The sequence below is a fragment of the Gossypium hirsutum genome, chromosome D05 (assembly GCF_007990345.1).
Source record: "Gossypium hirsutum isolate 1008001.06 chromosome D05, Gossypium_hirsutum_v2.1, whole genome shotgun sequence".
NCBI lineage: Eukaryota > Viridiplantae > Streptophyta > Magnoliopsida > Malvales > Malvaceae > Gossypium > Gossypium hirsutum.
The window spans coordinates 58,653,042-58,671,873 of record NC_053441.1 but is presented as its reverse complement, the minus strand read 5'-3'; the positions used below and the strand labels follow the sequence as shown (position 1 = coordinate 58,671,873).

Genomic DNA, 18,832 nt, shown 5'->3' with positions numbered 1-18,832 from the left:
TCATGATATTAAAGTTAATTTTAATTTGTTTTTTTTCTTAAGATAATTATGTCAGGTGTTCCAGAATCAATTGTTCCTTCGCAATCATCTGGAGGAACCAAAAGGAAATGGGTTCCAGAAGAAGATGCAGCACTGGTTTCCTGCATGGTGGACTTGCACAATATTTGGGACATTTAACGCTGATACGGGGTTCAAAGCCGGTTACTTAAACGAGTTAGAAAAATGTTAGAGAAGGCTTTACCTAATGCGATGTTGAAGGCAAGACCTAATATCGAGTCAAGGATTAGGTTACTGAAAAGAGATTGGTCAATAGTGTATGACATGCTTAATGGCCAAAACAATAGCGGTTTTGGTTGGGACGACCATAGGCAGGTCATTGTTGCTGAAGATGCGGTTTGGGACTCTTATTTAAAGGTAAGAATGAGTTCAACTCTTTATTATCCTATTCTTACCAAACTTATAACTAATATGATTTCCTCGTTTTTATAGAGTCATAAAGAAGCTTGTCAGTTCAAACATCGTAGTTTCCCTTACTACGACCAACTTACTGCCATATACGCAAAAGATCGAGCGGCTGGGAAAGGCGCTCAAACAGTCGCTAACGTTCTTGAAGAAATAAATGCTGAGGATGTACCTTCTGCAGATATTAATGAAGACAGAAACGAATACTATGATTACGATGCTAATGTCTCTTTCGATGACATGGATGTTTCTGCCACGGAGCCGCAAACAGACAAAAACCAAGGGGGTTCCTCATCTTCAAAGAGGAAAAAAAAGAATTCTGATACAACTGGTCATTTTTCTTCTTCAGTTAATGATGCTGCCACTTTATTGGCTGAAAACATGCGGGCAATTGGCGAACAAATCAGTAGGAGTATTGCCTCCGATGTGGTAGTTCACCAGGGCATCCAACAGAAAGCGGCAAATTTATATCCAACCTTATGTGAAATAGAAGGTTTAACTGTGGATGAACGGTTTCAAGCATTGAGTAAAATTCCGGATCATCCAACTCAAATGGTAGTTTTCTTTAGTTTACCTTCTGATGTACGGTTGGAATGGGTCAGAAGATTTCTTGCTGACCATTAAAATTTATGGTTTTGTTGATGACATTTTCGTAACTTTTTCTGTTTGTAATATTTTGGATGGTATGTCATATACAATGTTCTAACTTTTTGATGTGACAAAACTGTATAACATATAGATTGTGACATAGAATTTCATGAATCTCATTTAACCTTTTGTTAATATTCATTGTTATTATGTTTATGCAAAATATAATTCTAAAGTTATTTATTACTGCTAATAATTTTTTATTGTAGAATATTTAAATTATTTGTTCCACAAATGATATTTTAGCACATTAAATATGTATTGTAGTTTAATAATAATAAAGTAGATTATAAATTATATTTAATAATAATTATTTAAATTATATTTTATAGTATTATATATTATGATTTTAGTAAATTCATATAAGAATAAGAATTTTATTAAATTATATATTACTATTACATTATATTTAATAATAATTATTTTAAATTATATTTGAGTATTATATATTATGATTTTATTAGTAAATTCATATAAGAATATTTATTAACAATTTTATTAAATTATATATTTTATTAAATTATATTTAATAATAATTATTTTAAATTATATTTAAGTATTATATATTATGATTTTATTAGTAAATTCAATAAGAATATTTATTAACAATTTTATTAAATTATATATTTTATTAAATTATATTTAATAATAATTATTTTAAATTATATTTTCGTATTATATATTATGATTTTATTAGTAATTTCATATAAGAATATTTATTAACAATTTTATTAAATTATATATTTTATTAAATTATATTTTATAAAAATTATGTTAAAATATGATTAAATTATTTATTATTTATATTAATAATCTTATTAAAATTTAATAACAATAACAATAATCATCTAACTTAAAAAATTTCTGCTAAGGGTATTCTAGTCATTTTAGCTTTTTTCCTTATGATATTACACCTCTATTCCATTCAACCAAACACAAGAATATCATTACGCCTCTATTCCATTACATTCAACCAAACAAAAGAATTACCTATTACGCCTCTATTCCATTACAGCGAACCAAACGTGCTGTTAGGGTTCAAATTTTATTACGTATTTATTTATTTTTCTATAGAAAAGATATAAAATAATAAAAATATATTCAAAATAATATAATTTACTTTGTAAAGTAATAAAATTTTTGTCATTACTCAATTAAGTTGATTTTCAATTGATTTGTAACCGTAAACTTAATAGAGAGATTAATATTAATATTTTTTTTCTTGAAAAAACTGATAAAAGCATGAAAAAAATGTATCCATTAAAGAAAATTATGAGAAAAATAAAATAAAAAGTCAAGTTGACCAAACTAAATAATAATGTAACCACAAGCAAAAAAGTCCAAATAAAACCCTAAATATAGGTGAGAAAAAAACCTTTAAAATAGTGTTTTTCTTTTATAAGTTAATTGTCAACTTATTTTAGTAAATTGAAACCCTTTAATTTGCAATATACAATTCACCTAAAATCTCTTCTATATTTCGTATTCAAAGATCAAAGATTCAATTGAGACGTCGATTGAGTCTTAGTTTAATTGACATGGTCATTACAGTCAATATTGGAGAAGGGAGGGATTTGAGTATGCTGAAGCACATTATCCTTCTATTTATGAGTTGAGGAGGGACTATGAATAATTGTAAATATTATATAATCGAGGTTGTTTAAAAAAATCAATTAAGATAAATTTAATCAACCGATTATGGAAAAACTTCAAACAATTTTCTTTTTAAAATAATATATTATATTTAATTTATTATAAGTTAATTGTCAACTTATTTTAGTAAATTGAAAACCAATATACATTTCACCTAAAATCTCTTCTCATGTATTCAAAGATCCAATTTAGTCAAGCAATTAAGACAAAACTTCCTATTAATCTCATTTTAACTGGCTGGAAAAGATCCCCCCTTTGCTTGCAATCACTCACCCCCCAATTAATATGTTTAATTATTTATTTAAAAAAACAACTTTTATTCTAAAATGTCCAATTAATAATGTATGATTTTTTTATATGATTATTTATTTGATTCACAAAATTCTTTTTAACATTAATTTCATTATAAATATTTATTATATCCGGTTTTTTTCAACCTTTAAAATAAGAGAATAATGTACTTTAATACACTCGAACCCACGTCTTTCTGCACTGACAACAATATCAATGTCAATAGAGCTAAAACTCAATCGACTCATTGACGAAAATTTTAAATTCAACAATATATTAAATATATATTTTAAAATTCATATCTAATAATAATTTTTTTAATTTTTAATATTATTTTAAATAATAAAATAATTTTTCAATCTTATTCCAGTTTGGTTGGATTTTTATTATAAATTTATGATATTAGGAGATAGGATCATTTAGATGTCCGACAAAAACTCTAAACATTATTCCAAACACATTTTATCGGTTTAATTAAATCTTAATTTAATGATATAATTTGACTCGACCAACACCTCTAAAGTATGAAAAGGAAAACAATTATTATAAGAGAATTTTCATCTTTTTATAATTTTATATAAGTCTACAAAATATTTATTTAAGCATAGAATACATAATAAAATTTCAAACTTTTAAGACCTCATTTGTACTAATTTAACCAAAATTTGATTAAATTTGTATACATATTTCTAAAAGTATATCATTTACCATTTTGTATGCACGAATAGGAGTAGATGATAATCATACACCCCACCTCCAAAATTAAAGGTCAATCTTTTCTATTTTTCCAACCTAATTCCCAACCATAAAATAGAAAAAGATATATAGTTGATTGTTGCAGTAATAATTCTTGTATTATGAGGTTTTAGGTGCATGCACTTCAAAACCTTCTTTCTTTGGGTATATGTAAATATAAGTAAAATGGCTTAAATGTTTAAATTAGGTTGGCTCGTATAAGTGTTAAACTTTTTAAAATGATCATATAAAGTAGATCTTAACTTTTAATAAAAAAAAGTTTACGTAGGGTTTTTTCATGCTCCTTAGCTTATTTTGAGTAAAAATTACGTAAATTTTAATGTATTTAGAATAAAATACATGACATCTGAATTAAATATTGCTTGAAAATAAAAGAAAATAAAAAAACAATTTGATACCTGATATACGACATTTGAGAATCCCTTATTTGAGCACTTTCAAAAAGTTTTGGCCCTTGTTTGTTCACTTTGAAAGGTTTGACTTTCATTTAAACGTTTTTGTAAAAGTTAGACCTTTATATTAATATTTTGAAAGGTTTAACTTTTATGTGAACAATTCCTAAAAACATACCCTAATTTGAACATTTAGCTAAATAATTATATGGATTTTCAAATGTATTTATTGTTTTTTTATTCATAAGATTTAAATTTAAAATTCTACTTAAAATTTATTAATAGTTAGGTGACCATTTTGTAACTTTTCATAGTTGGGTGACCACATTTTTTTTACTAATAGTTAGACAACTACTAATATAGCATACCCTTCTAGAAAATCGAGAGAAATTAAAGCGTCTGAAACATGATAAACCAAATTTCCAAGAAAAATGCATCCAAAATAATTAATCTATACTATTACTTAAACCTCTGATTAAGTTTGTGTCACGAATCAACCGAGCACCAATTAGTTAGGGAAATTACTAAAATTTCATTTCTTATTAAAAATAAGTTATATTATTCAATGGTACTTTAGTCATTTTATTTAAAAACAATGAAAAAATGCATATGGTGGGATTTGAACCCACGTCAATTGCATTAGTAAATTTAAGAATTTACTACTAAACCAAAATTTTATTTTGCTATTTTGGATAAACTACACCATTAGTCACTAAACTATGAGTAAGTTTTCATTTTGGTCACTTAACAAAAAAAATTATTATTTAGTCATTGAACTATTCAAAAGTTTTTATTTAAGTCACAACGCTGTTAAAATCGATGTTATATGGTTCTCTATTTACACTGCCTGCACACATTAAAAGCTCCTTCTTTCCTTCTCTTTTAAAGTTTATTTTTTATGAAACAACTTTGGATATCACGAATCTACGAACCAAATTCAAACAATTTTTTCTCTGATCTCCGACACTAACCGTTAGATTGACTTGGATCTAAAGTATAAAAAACTTAATAGCCCGGTGATTTAAATAAAAACTTTTGAATAGTTCAACGACTTAAATAAAAATTTGAATAGCTTAGAGACAAAATTGTAACTTTTTTAGTTAAATTGACCAAAACAAAAACTTACCCATAGTTTGGTGGCTAATGGTGCAGTTTACTCTAATAATTTTTCTATACATTTTAATTTTATTATTTAGACTTTTTTTGAATGAATTTTATTATTCACACTTTATTACCCCTATCAATTGTATATATTAATAATGTTATTAATTGAGTTGGTGTCGCAGATTAACTCAACACCAACTCAAAATTGCTATATTTTTCATATTTCATGTGTTATTATTGATTAGTTTTAAACCATAGGTTTTATTACTTTTTGTATGTTATCTTTAAATGCATCTCTAAGTTATAAATACGTAATTTACACACACATATGCATGCAATAGAATTTCTATTTTAATAATATTGTTAATCGAGTAGGTGTCACAAATTAACTTGACACCAACTCTCGATTAATGATAATACAATGATAAACAATTGTGTTCATTTATTATTCATAATCTGATGTATTTAATTTAATCTATTATTTTATATAAATATCATACATATTTCATGTGTTATTATTAAATAGTTTCGAACCATATGTCACATTATTTATTTTATTTTATTTTTAAACCAAAAATTAAAAATCAAGAATTTTTTTCTTCATAATTACTAATTTCTAAATATATTTATTATTTTAATTTATTAAATTGCTTTAAGCATTTGTTTCAATGATTAATTCATATTATTTTCTGTCAAAAGAGTAGGGTTGGTTGGAACTTGTAGCCCTTTTTTCTTAAATAAAAAAAAACATTTTTGATACCACGATATTTATCGTCAATAATAATAATTTTCCTCGTTCGATATACTTTTAAAAAAAATAAATACTTGATTATAAAATATGATCTAATGTTATAAGCGAATATCGAACTCTTAACTATATAATTAAAAGATGAGACGAACAACCATTACATCGCACCCCGTAATTAGTCAATGTTACATCCGAGATGGTCAAACAATTCTTATATTTAAAGGACTTTGGAATCTGTGTTAGATCTAATACAGATCTTCAAACAACTAATAATAGAGGCGGTATTAAATAAATGAGAGGATCACGTGAGTTGATTAACATAACACAGTTGGGGAATCTTGTAAAGCTCTTTCAACCTCAAAATTATATAAATATAAAACAAATATCGATGATTTTTTTAAGCTCTCCTCGGAAATATCAATTTAATATTTTAGTATATAATATATTATAATGTTCTAATTTTACTATCTTTTAAATATTATATAAGTAAATTTATCGTGTAATAAATTAAAAGAAGAATAATTACGCTTCGACGTAGTTGAACTCATGTCCTTATACATAGGCAATAACTTAATCAACTATTCAATATCTCACAATTTAATTCAATAGAAGGTTGCATTCAGAATTTGAATACTATTTTATGCAATTATTTTCTGTACCATTTAGAAATATAAATTATTTCTGTTGAGTAATGTTTTCTCGTATCGTATTAAGGGAAACACATGGAGTATTTATACATATTCCTACTGCTACTATTACAGCTTACAATAGAATCCATTATTTTGTCTTAGTCTTTGGGTCGATGATACTGACATTCTTTGAGTCTCCCTTGGTTCTTTGGACGCTTGCCTGCGGAGCACGCGGCCCTTTCTGATCCTGGGACTAACTCCCCTAATGAGCCTCGCACCTGCCAATCACGAGCAGGGATCCTTTGTAGGGTTTGCGACCACTTCCGCAGGCATAGCTCACGACCTCGTCCCTACAAGGCTTACGCGAGCTCTCTTCTCATGACCTTATTCATGCGAGGCTTACGCGAGCTCTGCGAGCTCCCCTTGCGGGCTTCTCATGCGAGCTATCTTTGTGAACATCTAACATTCCCTCAAGGTCCTTAGTTGACTATGCCTGTAGGCAGACATTCTTTCGAGTCGAATATCTAGATCTTATAGATCACTTAGGCTGAACAGTTTCTAAATCCTAACAATTTCACATATATATTTTTTTTACATATCACTATAATTATTTAATTCAATGATTTTTTTAATGCCATTATTATTATTATAGTCTTTTAAAGTGTATGTTTACGTGGTCACTTTAAGTCCTTACAACGTTGGCTAAATTGAATTTCAAATGCTTCAAATTTTCAATAAAATAATTTTTATTTTTTTATTCTTGAACTTTTATATGCTTTGAGAATGGATTCTAATATAAAGAACTAAATTAAAAATAAAAAAAATGAGACTTTCTACTGCTTCTAGTATGAGATTCAAACCCACAACTCAACTTCTAATTTGAAATTATTATTGCGTGGATGATTGTAATTATAATCTCAAAAAAATAAAATTTATTCGAGTTCAAGAAAAAAACATTTCAAATAAATTTTGGCAAAGTTTCCCTTTGATATTTCCTAATGAAAATTTCGGTTTGGATTACATGTTAAATCAAAATTCTAACACTTTTTTAGGGTTAAATTATAATATTAGCATATACTAATTTATGATCTTATGAATTTTGGAAGTTCTAAAGTAAAAATTTTTCATTTTAAGGGGAAAGATCTATTACCAGCCCTCCCTCCCTCTTTTCTTCGTCTCTAATAACTAATTTGGCCCTTAAACCATAGCTAAAATATTAGTTTTGTACTTTTAAAAAATCAAATTATAAAAATATTATAAAAAAACTCAAACATATACTCATAAATTCTATTCTAAAATTATAAGATGTGTATGTTTTTAAGTTATATTTATGAAAAAAAAATCATAAAATTTCGAAAAATTCTAATAATATCTAAATTAACTTTATGCAAAAAGAGAATATTACTAAAAATATACTTCATAGTTTGTATAATTTAGATTTTATTCTCTTTCCAAATAATAATAATAATAATAATAATAGAGATTCTAGTAAGATATGAATAATTAAAATATAATAATCTGACAAATAATACCAATTGATATTATTGCCAATACAGAAAAACGTAAATTCGAGTATATTGAAACCTATTATTCTTTTATTTATAAGTAGGAGAGAGGTAAAAAAAAAAGAATAGATATGATCAAAACCATTTAGACGTGTATGTATAAAGTGATATTCTATCACAAAACTGAAGTTCTATTTAAAAAGGACTTACATTAAGGATAAACTACAACAAATGATTAGAAAGTTGAGTTTAGTGGCTTTAAGAGACATTCATAAAAGAACATAAAAAAGAAACACCTATGTCCTCTTCCACAATCCTAATACATTTCATTCCAAGAAAGTTTCCATGACATCATTGTACATCCTGGCCTCGGAGTTCCGATACTCGCTGGGTCGTGCTGGTGATGGTCGGCCAAAGTTGATTACAAAAACATCATCATTCTAGCCGGCAATTGAAGGCATTTCTAAAACTTGTTTTTCATCCTTGTATTATCTGGATGACTGTCCAAGCTCAATCTAAGCTCAAGAACTCGTTCGGGTTTGCGCCGATATCTGCGTTATGGTTCGAGTCTTTTCCTTCGAGTATAAGAGAGTGGTGGTTTGTTTCTGGTTTGTTTCCTAAATTCTCGGAGTTGAATAAAAGCTTGGCATCTTCGGTTCGTCCGGTGAGGGCACTGAAGAAGCTCAAGCCATTAGGCCATTTGATGTCGTTTTCATGCTCAACCATCATGTCTTCCATTCGGGTTTCTGATGAACGAGGTAGTAGAAACATGTGGGTTTCGTCTTTGGGTTGTGGAAATCCAAGTCTAGCCGGGTTCTGAAAATTAGGCGAAGCAAGCATTGGATTAGTTGCCGGCGGAAGTGGTCTCTGGTTCCAGTTGAAAAGTGGAGGTGGTCGGGTTGGAACGGAAGTCTGCTTTGAAGGAATCGTTGATAAAGACGGACCGTTTCTGTTGGATGAAAACAACTGGGACAGATAGAAACCAGATTGATACCCAAGAGATTCAAAGGTATGCCTCATTCTTAGCACAAAATGAAGGTCTTCAGATATCTGAGGATTCACACAAAATAAAACCCGAATTTCAATCCCAAAAATCGACCGTGAAAAAACACGGAAGTTACATCAAAGAGCTACTTTATGATCAACTAAACAACTAGTAATCATAAAATTTCACATTAAAAACCAGACTGATGTTAAAGAGATTCAAAAGCAAGTCTTCATGAATCTGAGGATTCACAGAAGATCAAAAGACCACCGAACTTCAATATCGAACCACGAAAAGTCGAAAAAAACCCAGAAATTACATTTCGAAAAGCTACTCTACAATCAACCAAACAACGAGTAATCATGAGATCAAAAGGTATCTAGAGGATTCGCACAATGAGATCAAAAGACTGGACTTCTAATCTCGAAAATCAACATCGAAAAGCGAAGAACGCTATAATCAACTAAAGAATTGATAAATAAAAGAATTTTCATCAGACTCACAATCTTGCAAGAACCCAACTGGAGAAGACCATGGCCAGCTTGAATAACAGCAATAGTCTGCTCAAGAAAAAAATTGAAAAAAAGAAAAAAACAAGAAATCATTAAAATCCAACTCATTAGACAAACAAAAGTGGGAAAAAAACCAAAAAATATAAAATTGAAATTGGAAAGCTTCATTTTTGCTGACCTGAATGCCTGAATCAAATTGATCAGTCCATTCAGGAGGAAGCTGCAATTAAAACAAACAACAAAAAGGGCAGATTAAATCATAGTTTGCTGGACTCGGGTATTTCGAGGATGTTACTCGAACTTATGGGCTAGGTTTTGCGGTTTTGAGTATTAGATACGAGTATATGCATCCTGAGTCGAGTAACATAGTTTAATGGTGGAAAATAATTGAAATTAAAGAGAAAGGCATAAAAGAATTACAGCATCAAAAGAACTTTGCCAATAATTGGAGATATTGGGTTCACATTCAGTTGGTTCTTTGAATACCCATTTATGACACTTATCTGATGCAACTTTCCCCATTAACCTGTTTCAACATATCAAAATCAAACACCACAAAACATATACATACACATATATATATACATAGATTTCCATTTATTTAGAGAGAGATCAATGAGCGATTGAATTGAATATATGTATATATGTTTATTATAATGAAAACACCTACCCAGTACCCACCCTTCTCCATAATTATATAACTGAATAGACATTTTGCTGAAAGCTTTCCTCACAGGATCTTCTCCTTCAATCTCTTCCAAACATTCTGTTGTAACCCTTCCTTTGCAAAATCCATCTTCCCACATCAACATCCTTTAAATCACAAATTAAGAAAAACCCGTATCATGGAATCAAAAACTATCCTCATTTTCCTGTGTAACTTTTCCCAGGAAACAAACAGCAAGAAAAGAAGAAAACTTACAAGCTGCCGTTATCATCTCCAACCTTGCAACCGTTACCACCTCTCACTCTCCTACACACCAAAAACGAAGAAGAAAACCCATTAAGTCAAAACAAAAGATTGAAACTTTTAGTAAGTGATGAAGATATAAATACAAAGATTTTTCAAAAAGGGAAAAAGGGAAGATATACGGGCGAGGACGGATGGTCCAGAAAACAGAGTAAGTCCAATCTGAGTTGAGACAAACGGTTCTAAGTGCTTCATGAAGGGCCATCATCCCCACAGCTTCTTTGCTCCTATCAGCTGAACCTGAGCCCACCATCTTTTTCTTTTTTTCTCTTTGAAAACAACAATGTCTGCTAGTGCTATCTGCTACTTCTGTTGCTGTTGCTGGCTGCCACCTTTTGCTACTTTCTCTTGGTTTTTAAGCTTGTTTAAAAAAAAGCTGCTGCCTTTGAAGATTATCACAAACCACAAAGCAAACCTCTTCTTTCCTTTTTTTTTTTCCTCTCTCAAAGACACAAACCGTCTAACTTTTGATTCAAAACTACTTAATTTGTATATAAATTTATAAATAACAGCAGTTGATATATTAAGATTAGATTATACTTTTTTTATTTATTAAAAAATTAAAAAATTATTTTATATATGTTAAATTAAATAGTAAAATTATCAATAAAAAAGAATGGTTGTCTTATGATCTAACTTATGAATTATTTTATCTATTTTTTTAATAAAACAATAAAATATGTACAACTTTTACTCATTACAATAAATTCTATATATATAATTGATTATTAAATTAATATATACAATTGATAGAAGTAATAAAATATGTATAAAAATATTAAAATAAAATTTTAATTGATTTATAATTTTTTTATTATATATTTTTTTATTAATTTTTAAAGAAAAAAATTGATTATGGGGCTACGCGATGAGTTTCGGTAACGAGTTAGTCTTTAAAGTTGAAACAAAAACGATATTAGAACGTTGAAGTTGAGTGTGATAATGCTTTGTTGGTTGAATTACTTTTGTTTGATGGAGGAGCTAGTAGTAATATAGTGGAACTGCGATTATTACATTGAAGTATATAGCAAGGTGGGTGGTGGCATTCGTGATACCATGGTGGATCTGTTTCGAATGTCGGGAAAACCTTTTAGAATTTCAACATAGTGAGAGGGGGAACAATTCTAAGTTTTGCGACGTTAACACAATGAGAAGACTTTTACAACCTCAATATGGTGAAAGACTTCAACATTGCGAGGGGGGATGTAACATCAACATGGTAGGAAGAACATTTGCATCTTCAACAATATAAGAGGAGAACCTATTCCAAACTTGGCAACATCAACAGGAAGAGAAAAACTTTTGCAAATTCAATATGGCAATGATGTTTTGCTTCTTCAAACTAAATCAACCCTAAATTTCATATGTATAGCTTAATAACAATGTTGAGACTCGAATTTAAAATTTAAAATTTCAATACTTTAATTTTGTCATTAAGTTAAAACGTTTTTTATTTTAAATTAAAATAACAGATTAATAATATCTACTTACACTGGTAATAATATGTAAAACTAAAGTTGTTTTATATTTTTTTCGTTTCTTTTTGTACCATTAATATTTTAATGATCTAACCGTTATATTTCATATTCCCTTTATAGAGATTATGCATGTAAAAGTCGATATAAACTAAAATTTCTAACTATTTATTTTATGTAAAAAAATACATATGCTCAATAAATATTAATAGATATAGTATTTTAGATCAATATGATAAAGATACCGGTTTGGTTAGAAAATTTACATGCGTAACAAGTACAATTATATTGATAAATTCAGATCATTAAAATTTTAATCATACAAAAAGATATGAAAGAACGTAAAACAACTTTACTTTTACACCAATATAAGTGAATCCTTCTCCAAAAAATAAATATTTTATACCACATATTATGAAAATAGAAAGACTTGTTTGATGATTGAATTTGAGATTAGTGTCAATTGATATTTTATTTCAATGGAAATTTTTTATCACGGTACACAACTCGAATTATACCTTTTTCATTTGAAAAAAATATATAATTATTTATTTGCACCCTTTTAGACTTTATATTTTCAACCACTTGACTTTAATATCATATATATTTCTATCAAAAAAAAATTTTTTAAGTAAAATGATAAAAGCATGAAGAAAAAGAATGCATACTTAAAAAAATTATGAGCAAAATAAAATAAAAAGTCAAGTTGACCAAACTAAATGATGTAACCACAAGCCAAAAAGTCCAAAGAAAACCCTGAATATAGGTGAGAAAAAACCTTTAAAATAGTGTTTTTTATAAGTTAATTGTCAACTTATTTTAGTAAATTGAAAACCCTTTAATTTGCAATATACAATTCACCTAAAATCTCTTCTATATTTGGTCACAATAATATAATGTATTCAAAGATCCAACTGAGATGTAGATTAAGTCTTAGGGTGAGTTTGGATGGATAATTAAATGCGGTGCAGTGCGTTTAGCTTGCTTTTTGTCGCACGCTATAATATCGCTATAATATATAATCTCATCGTTACCACAGTTTTTACACTAATCACAGGTAAACGCACAGCTCATCCAAACCTATCCTGAGTTCTATTGGCATGGTCATTATTGTCAATACAGGAGGACGTGAGTTCGAGTATACTGAAGTGCATTATCCTCTTATTTATGGGTTGAACAGGGGCTATGGGTAATTCTAGACATTATATAAAAAAACATATATAATCATAACTTATAATGAGATTGTTCAATCAATTAAGATAAATTTAATCAACCAATTAAGACAAAACTTCCTATTAATCTCATGGATGAAAATTTAGATTTTAATATATTTTTCTATAAAAAATAAAATATATTTAAAAAAATTCAACAATATTTAAACTAGTCATTGGAATTCATATTTAATAAATAGAAACATTTTATATAAATTTAATTATAAAATAAAATAATTTTATTTTTAATATTATTTTAAATAATAAATTAAATTTTTAATTTGATTCCTTCACTTAAAAATAAAAAATATCTAGATGTGATCCAATCTTATTTGGCCAACATCTTTAAAGTCTAAAAAGGAAAGTGATTGATATATATATACTATTATTAAATTTTTGGTTGATTTCATATTGCTAATTAATTAAATATTATAATAAATATTTAAATTTAAATTTATAATAAATTTATAAAAAAACTTACGCATAGTCCGATTCGAATTAAAGATATCAAAATCTCAAAACCTCAACTTTATCATTTCAACTAAAAACTTTTTTTATTATAAATATATATATAACATTAATTTTTTTTTATCTAGGTCATTAGCAGGGCAAATCGAGGGGGGTTGGCAGGGCTTTCGCGCCCTAAAATGTAAAATTTTTATTTACATCCTTAGATTTTTTTAAAATTTTAAATTAGTAAATGTAAAATTACACTTTAGTCCCCCTAAAATTATAAAAATTCGATTTAATTATTTAAAAATTATAAAGATATAAACTATAAAAAATTAAAATTTCATTCGGCCCTCCTAAAAAACAATTCTGACTATGCCCCTGGTCATGAGTGTGTCATAATTTAATTTTTAATAATAAAAATAAATGATGATTATTAGAGATGTTCATGGATTAGACTTGAACATGAAATTAATACACGCTATATTTATCTAAATTCGATTCGTATTTAAAACATATCTATTTTTTGAGTTTGAGTTAAAAAGTTGAGAATTTTTTAATTTTTTCCAACCTAATTCCCAACTATAAAAAAAAAAAAAGAGTTGATAATTGTTCTAGTTGTTGTATTATGAGGATTTTGGTGCATGCACTTGAAAGCCTTCTTTCTCTGGAAATATATAAATACAAATAAATGTACGGACTTTTCATATGTATTAATCATTTGGAGTTGTTTTTCTTTTTGAGAAATTCATCATTCGGAGCAAAGGGCCTCTTTTATTTAGTTGATTTGGCCCCCAAAATTTAAATTAATCCTTTAAAAATAATAATAATATATAGATTATTAAAAATAAAATTTCATTTCGGCACCCAAAAAATATTTTCTAGCTTTGCCCCTAATTGGTGTCCAATTAGTATTATAGATATATCACTATTTTCACTGGACAGAAATAAGCTTATTATTCTGAGAATGTGTTTTGGACTAATTAATCAAAACCCACCAAAAAAGTGATGATTGGAATTCAAATATATAAAAAAAATTATCACTAAGACCCCTTTATTTTCATAATGTATCAATCAACTATGTGATGTCTCATTGAGTATAAAAAATGTTAATTTAACCAAGAGCTAGGTTTGGGCCGCTATCTGAATCAATCACTGAACCTAAAAGTATTTATTTTTGACCCGTGCCTAATCAACTCGAATTATAGTTTATTCAATGATGAATATAGGCAAAGTGATAATAAATTTACATTTTAATACTATTCAGTGCGTGTTTAATTCTTAGATTTGTAATTTATAATTATTTCTATTTGAAGATGATATAAAATTATGAAAGGATAAAAGTATCGTCATAATAATATCAATTATAATTTTAAAAAATAGATATGATCTGTAGTTTCATAACTGAGTTGATATATAAATATTAGATTGGATAAAGTTTTATTTTAAAAAATAAAATGATCTTACTGGTCAATCCAAACAAAACCCAAACTGGATTAAAGTTAAAAATAAACATTTTTATTGATAAAATCAACCTCACTCTTTTCTGATTTTGTCAAATTAAACAAAATTATATCATCACGTGAGTTGGATGCATTAAGATGACACAATTGGGAATCTTATAAAGCTCTTTCAATGTTCAAAAAATATATAATAAAAAATATATTTATTTATTTAAAATCGAACAAGTATAATTATTTGTGTCACATTTTCTCTTGCATCCTAATGACTTGGTGTTGAGAGTAAGAGGGTTGTTGGTGAGAGGCTTGATCCACTGGGATGATGGTAGTAGCTGTAAAACCCCTAACCCGTATTGGTTGCCGGATTAGGGTTGTAAGACATTACAAAACATAACACAGCTCATAACAGGCATTCATTACAATTCATGCTTTATAAATTACCACATCAATACATTTATCCCGTTCAAATTTCGGAGCTTAAAACTCCTAAATTCATCTCATTAGCTTTATTTTTCAAATATTATCTAAGCTTATAATATTATAAAACTTGTACCATACAAATTATACTACAGTCCAATATCACATAGCATATAGACTCAACATATTCGGCCTAAACAATCTCAACAATTGGTCAAGTATGAAATTTTAATCATCATAGTCTTACACTCAATTTACCTAATTAATATAAACCAATTTATAACACGTACTACAAATCATAGTATACTTCATTTACAAATTCCATAATCAAGCCATACCATATATATATAACCATTACAGTAAGGCCAATTATACCACTTTACTCATCATGAAACTGTGCACATATATCCACAATATTTTGAGCAAACTTCAATCACTCATATTGAAACATATCATACCCTCATGAACCTATTCATAGCAAACCAACCTTAAGTGGTTACATTACTAATTTATACATTTATTTTCATTATTGAATATCCGAATTTGCATACATATTATAAACTAACTCACAAACTATTTCCAAGATAATTATACCTCAAATTATAACACCAAATCATACATTTTTCTCATTACAATTTTATGCGTAAGAGACCATACTATTTTGAACCATTTCGAATATATATAATACTTTAAGTACACCTAAATCACATGCTTAAAACTTTCGTACACGTACCCAATCCCTTAACCACATGTTCGATCATCACAATTAATCCTCCAAAATAAATCATGACATTTTCATCATGAACTATACCTAAAAATTCATTTATCCAAACCTATATAATATATGCATGCTCATCCATTACATATCTATCATTACTATATTACTAAGCTAAATTATACAATTATCCACCATTCAAAAATCATTTTCACATCTCATACATATATATATATATACATACCAACAACCTACATTCATAATAAGTTCAAATTCTGGCCATAATGCACAAGCTTAAACATTATAACAAATCTATATAATCAAATACCACATATATATTTTCATAATATACTAATACCACAACCGAGCACATAAGTATTAAGATTAAGATTAAGCCATTTTCGCATGGCTAATTATATATACACACTTTATGACTAAACAAGACAAATTGTAACACCCCGAACCCGAGACCGTCGCCGGAGTCGAACACGAGGTGTTAACAGACTTCAAACCACTTATTCGACATTTCCCAGACAAGCTGCCAATCTGCGTACTAGTCGCTTTAAAAATCATATCTTGAGGTCTGAAACTCGAAATCCAGTTCCGTAAATTTTCCCTGGAACTAGACTCATATACCTATATGGTAGAATTTTTGTAGAATTTTTGGGCGGGCCAATTAGTACAGTTTATTAGTCAAAGTCTCCCATGTTACAGGGATCGACTACACTGACCCTTGCGCATTACGAATTGGATATCTCCCTGAACAGAGCTTCAATACTGATGTCGTTTGTTTCTATAGAAACTACACTCAGAGAGGAATCTTTACATATATGGCATGACTCCTAATTATCTCTGGTTAATTTATAATGAATTTTCAAAGTCGGAACAGGGAATCCAGAAACCGTTCTGGCCCTGTCTCACGAGAACCAGAATATCTCTTAACATACTGTCCATATGATTGTTTCGTTACTTCTATATGAAAATAGACTCATCAAGCTTCGATTACATAATTTATTCATCAATTAATTCCACTGCTACTATTTTTAGTGATTTTTCAATCTCACGTCACTGCTGCTGCCAGCATCTGTTACGAAAGCAACTATGCCTATTTCGTGATTTCTCCTTGATCTAACTAGTAATTCTTCATACATATCACCAATTATGATCATGACTAGCCATACCAAAGGCTAATCATTGTCAAACATCTCCCTACTACACTATTGCCATATCATGAATTTTAACACCAAAATAATCAACCACGACATATGGCATAAAAAGGTCGAATTATCAAGATTTACGACCTAACGTTATGAAACTAAACCCAACCGAACATTTATGCCATTTTCGCATGGCTAAAAGTTTACATACCAAAGTTCAAACACAACATAATAGCCTATACATGCTGAAATGTTCTCCTAAGCCGACTAAGAAGAAAGTACCAAAACTTGCTAGCCGGTGTGATGACTCCAATGACGACCCGATCACGCAAAAAGAGACGAGTCCAAGAAACCTAAAATAGGTGACAAGGAAACACCGAGTGAGTATATAACTCAGTAAGTCATAAGCAATGCACTACCATCCATTAATAACATTATCACGAATAGAAACAAAATGGAACGAGGCTAGTTACTCCATCCATACCGAACCATGCCATAGTTCCTCAGACCCATCGGTTCAATCTCATACCAAATCATGCATTCACATTCCATATACTCATCAATAGGATATTTGAGGCATTTTCATACATCATTTTATTTTAGTTACAATCATACAACTAAACGGCCTTTCACCTATTCCACGATAAATCTTATGTACGTGACTTCAAGTATATTTGTCACATAGGTTCAAACTTGCCAAGCTCAACTCCCAATATAGACATAGCACCTATTAGCCATGAGCTCAAGGTACTTACCCGATCCGCTGTCCGTGATCGACTCAATAATGTCGCACACTTAGTGTCCATAATGATTCAAAAGTATATATATTAAGTCCGCACACTCAGTGCTATATAATCAACTCGCACACTTAGTGCTATATAATCAAACTCGCACACTTAGTGCTACATAATCGAACCCGCACACTTAGTGCTACATAATCAAACTCGCACACTTAGTGCTACATAATCAAACTCGCACACTTAGTGCTACATAATCAAACTCGCACACTTAGTGCTACATAATCAAACTCGCACACTTAGTGCTGTACAATTTAAACCCGCACACTTAGCGCCAATCTCATGATCATAAATGTTTATACCCGCACTCTTAGTGCCGAGGTCAACAACTCAATACATCTCACCTCTTTTCTCTTCATTCAACACTTTCATCACCACATACATACATGTATATAAATTTATCATTCCATTCGGCATAATTACATAGACATTATGTCTATTTAGATCAATACAAAATATATGCTTGATGACTTACTTTGTGTTGGGTAAAACGGT

General features: G+C 28.8%; 1 protein-coding gene across 5 annotated transcripts in view; it reads right to left on the bottom strand.

Annotated features, from left to right (window-relative positions):
- Positions 1-8,348: 8,348 nt before the first annotated feature.
- The window catches only part of LOC107903641 (protein RICE SALT SENSITIVE 3), a 48,679-nt gene continuing 38,195 nt past the window's right edge, over positions 8,349-18,832 (bottom strand). For 3 of the 5 annotated variants that reach the window (XM_016829748.2, XM_041092316.1, XM_016829747.2), the window contains 4 exons: positions 10,106-10,211; positions 9,864-9,905; positions 9,677-9,733; positions 8,349-9,238 (listed from right to left, as the gene is read on the bottom strand). In XM_016829748.2, coding sequence (XP_016685237.1) covers positions 8,699-9,238; positions 9,677-9,733; positions 9,864-9,905; positions 10,106-10,211 — 745 coding nt within the window. In that variant the 3' untranslated portion in view covers positions 8,349-8,698. Of the gene's footprint in view, positions 9,239-9,676; positions 9,734-9,863; positions 9,906-10,105; positions 10,212-10,366; positions 10,499-10,607; positions 10,659-10,777; positions 11,120-18,832 lie in introns of those variants that run through there. The other 2 variants (XM_016829746.2, XM_041092315.1) reach the window with 2 other exon arrangements.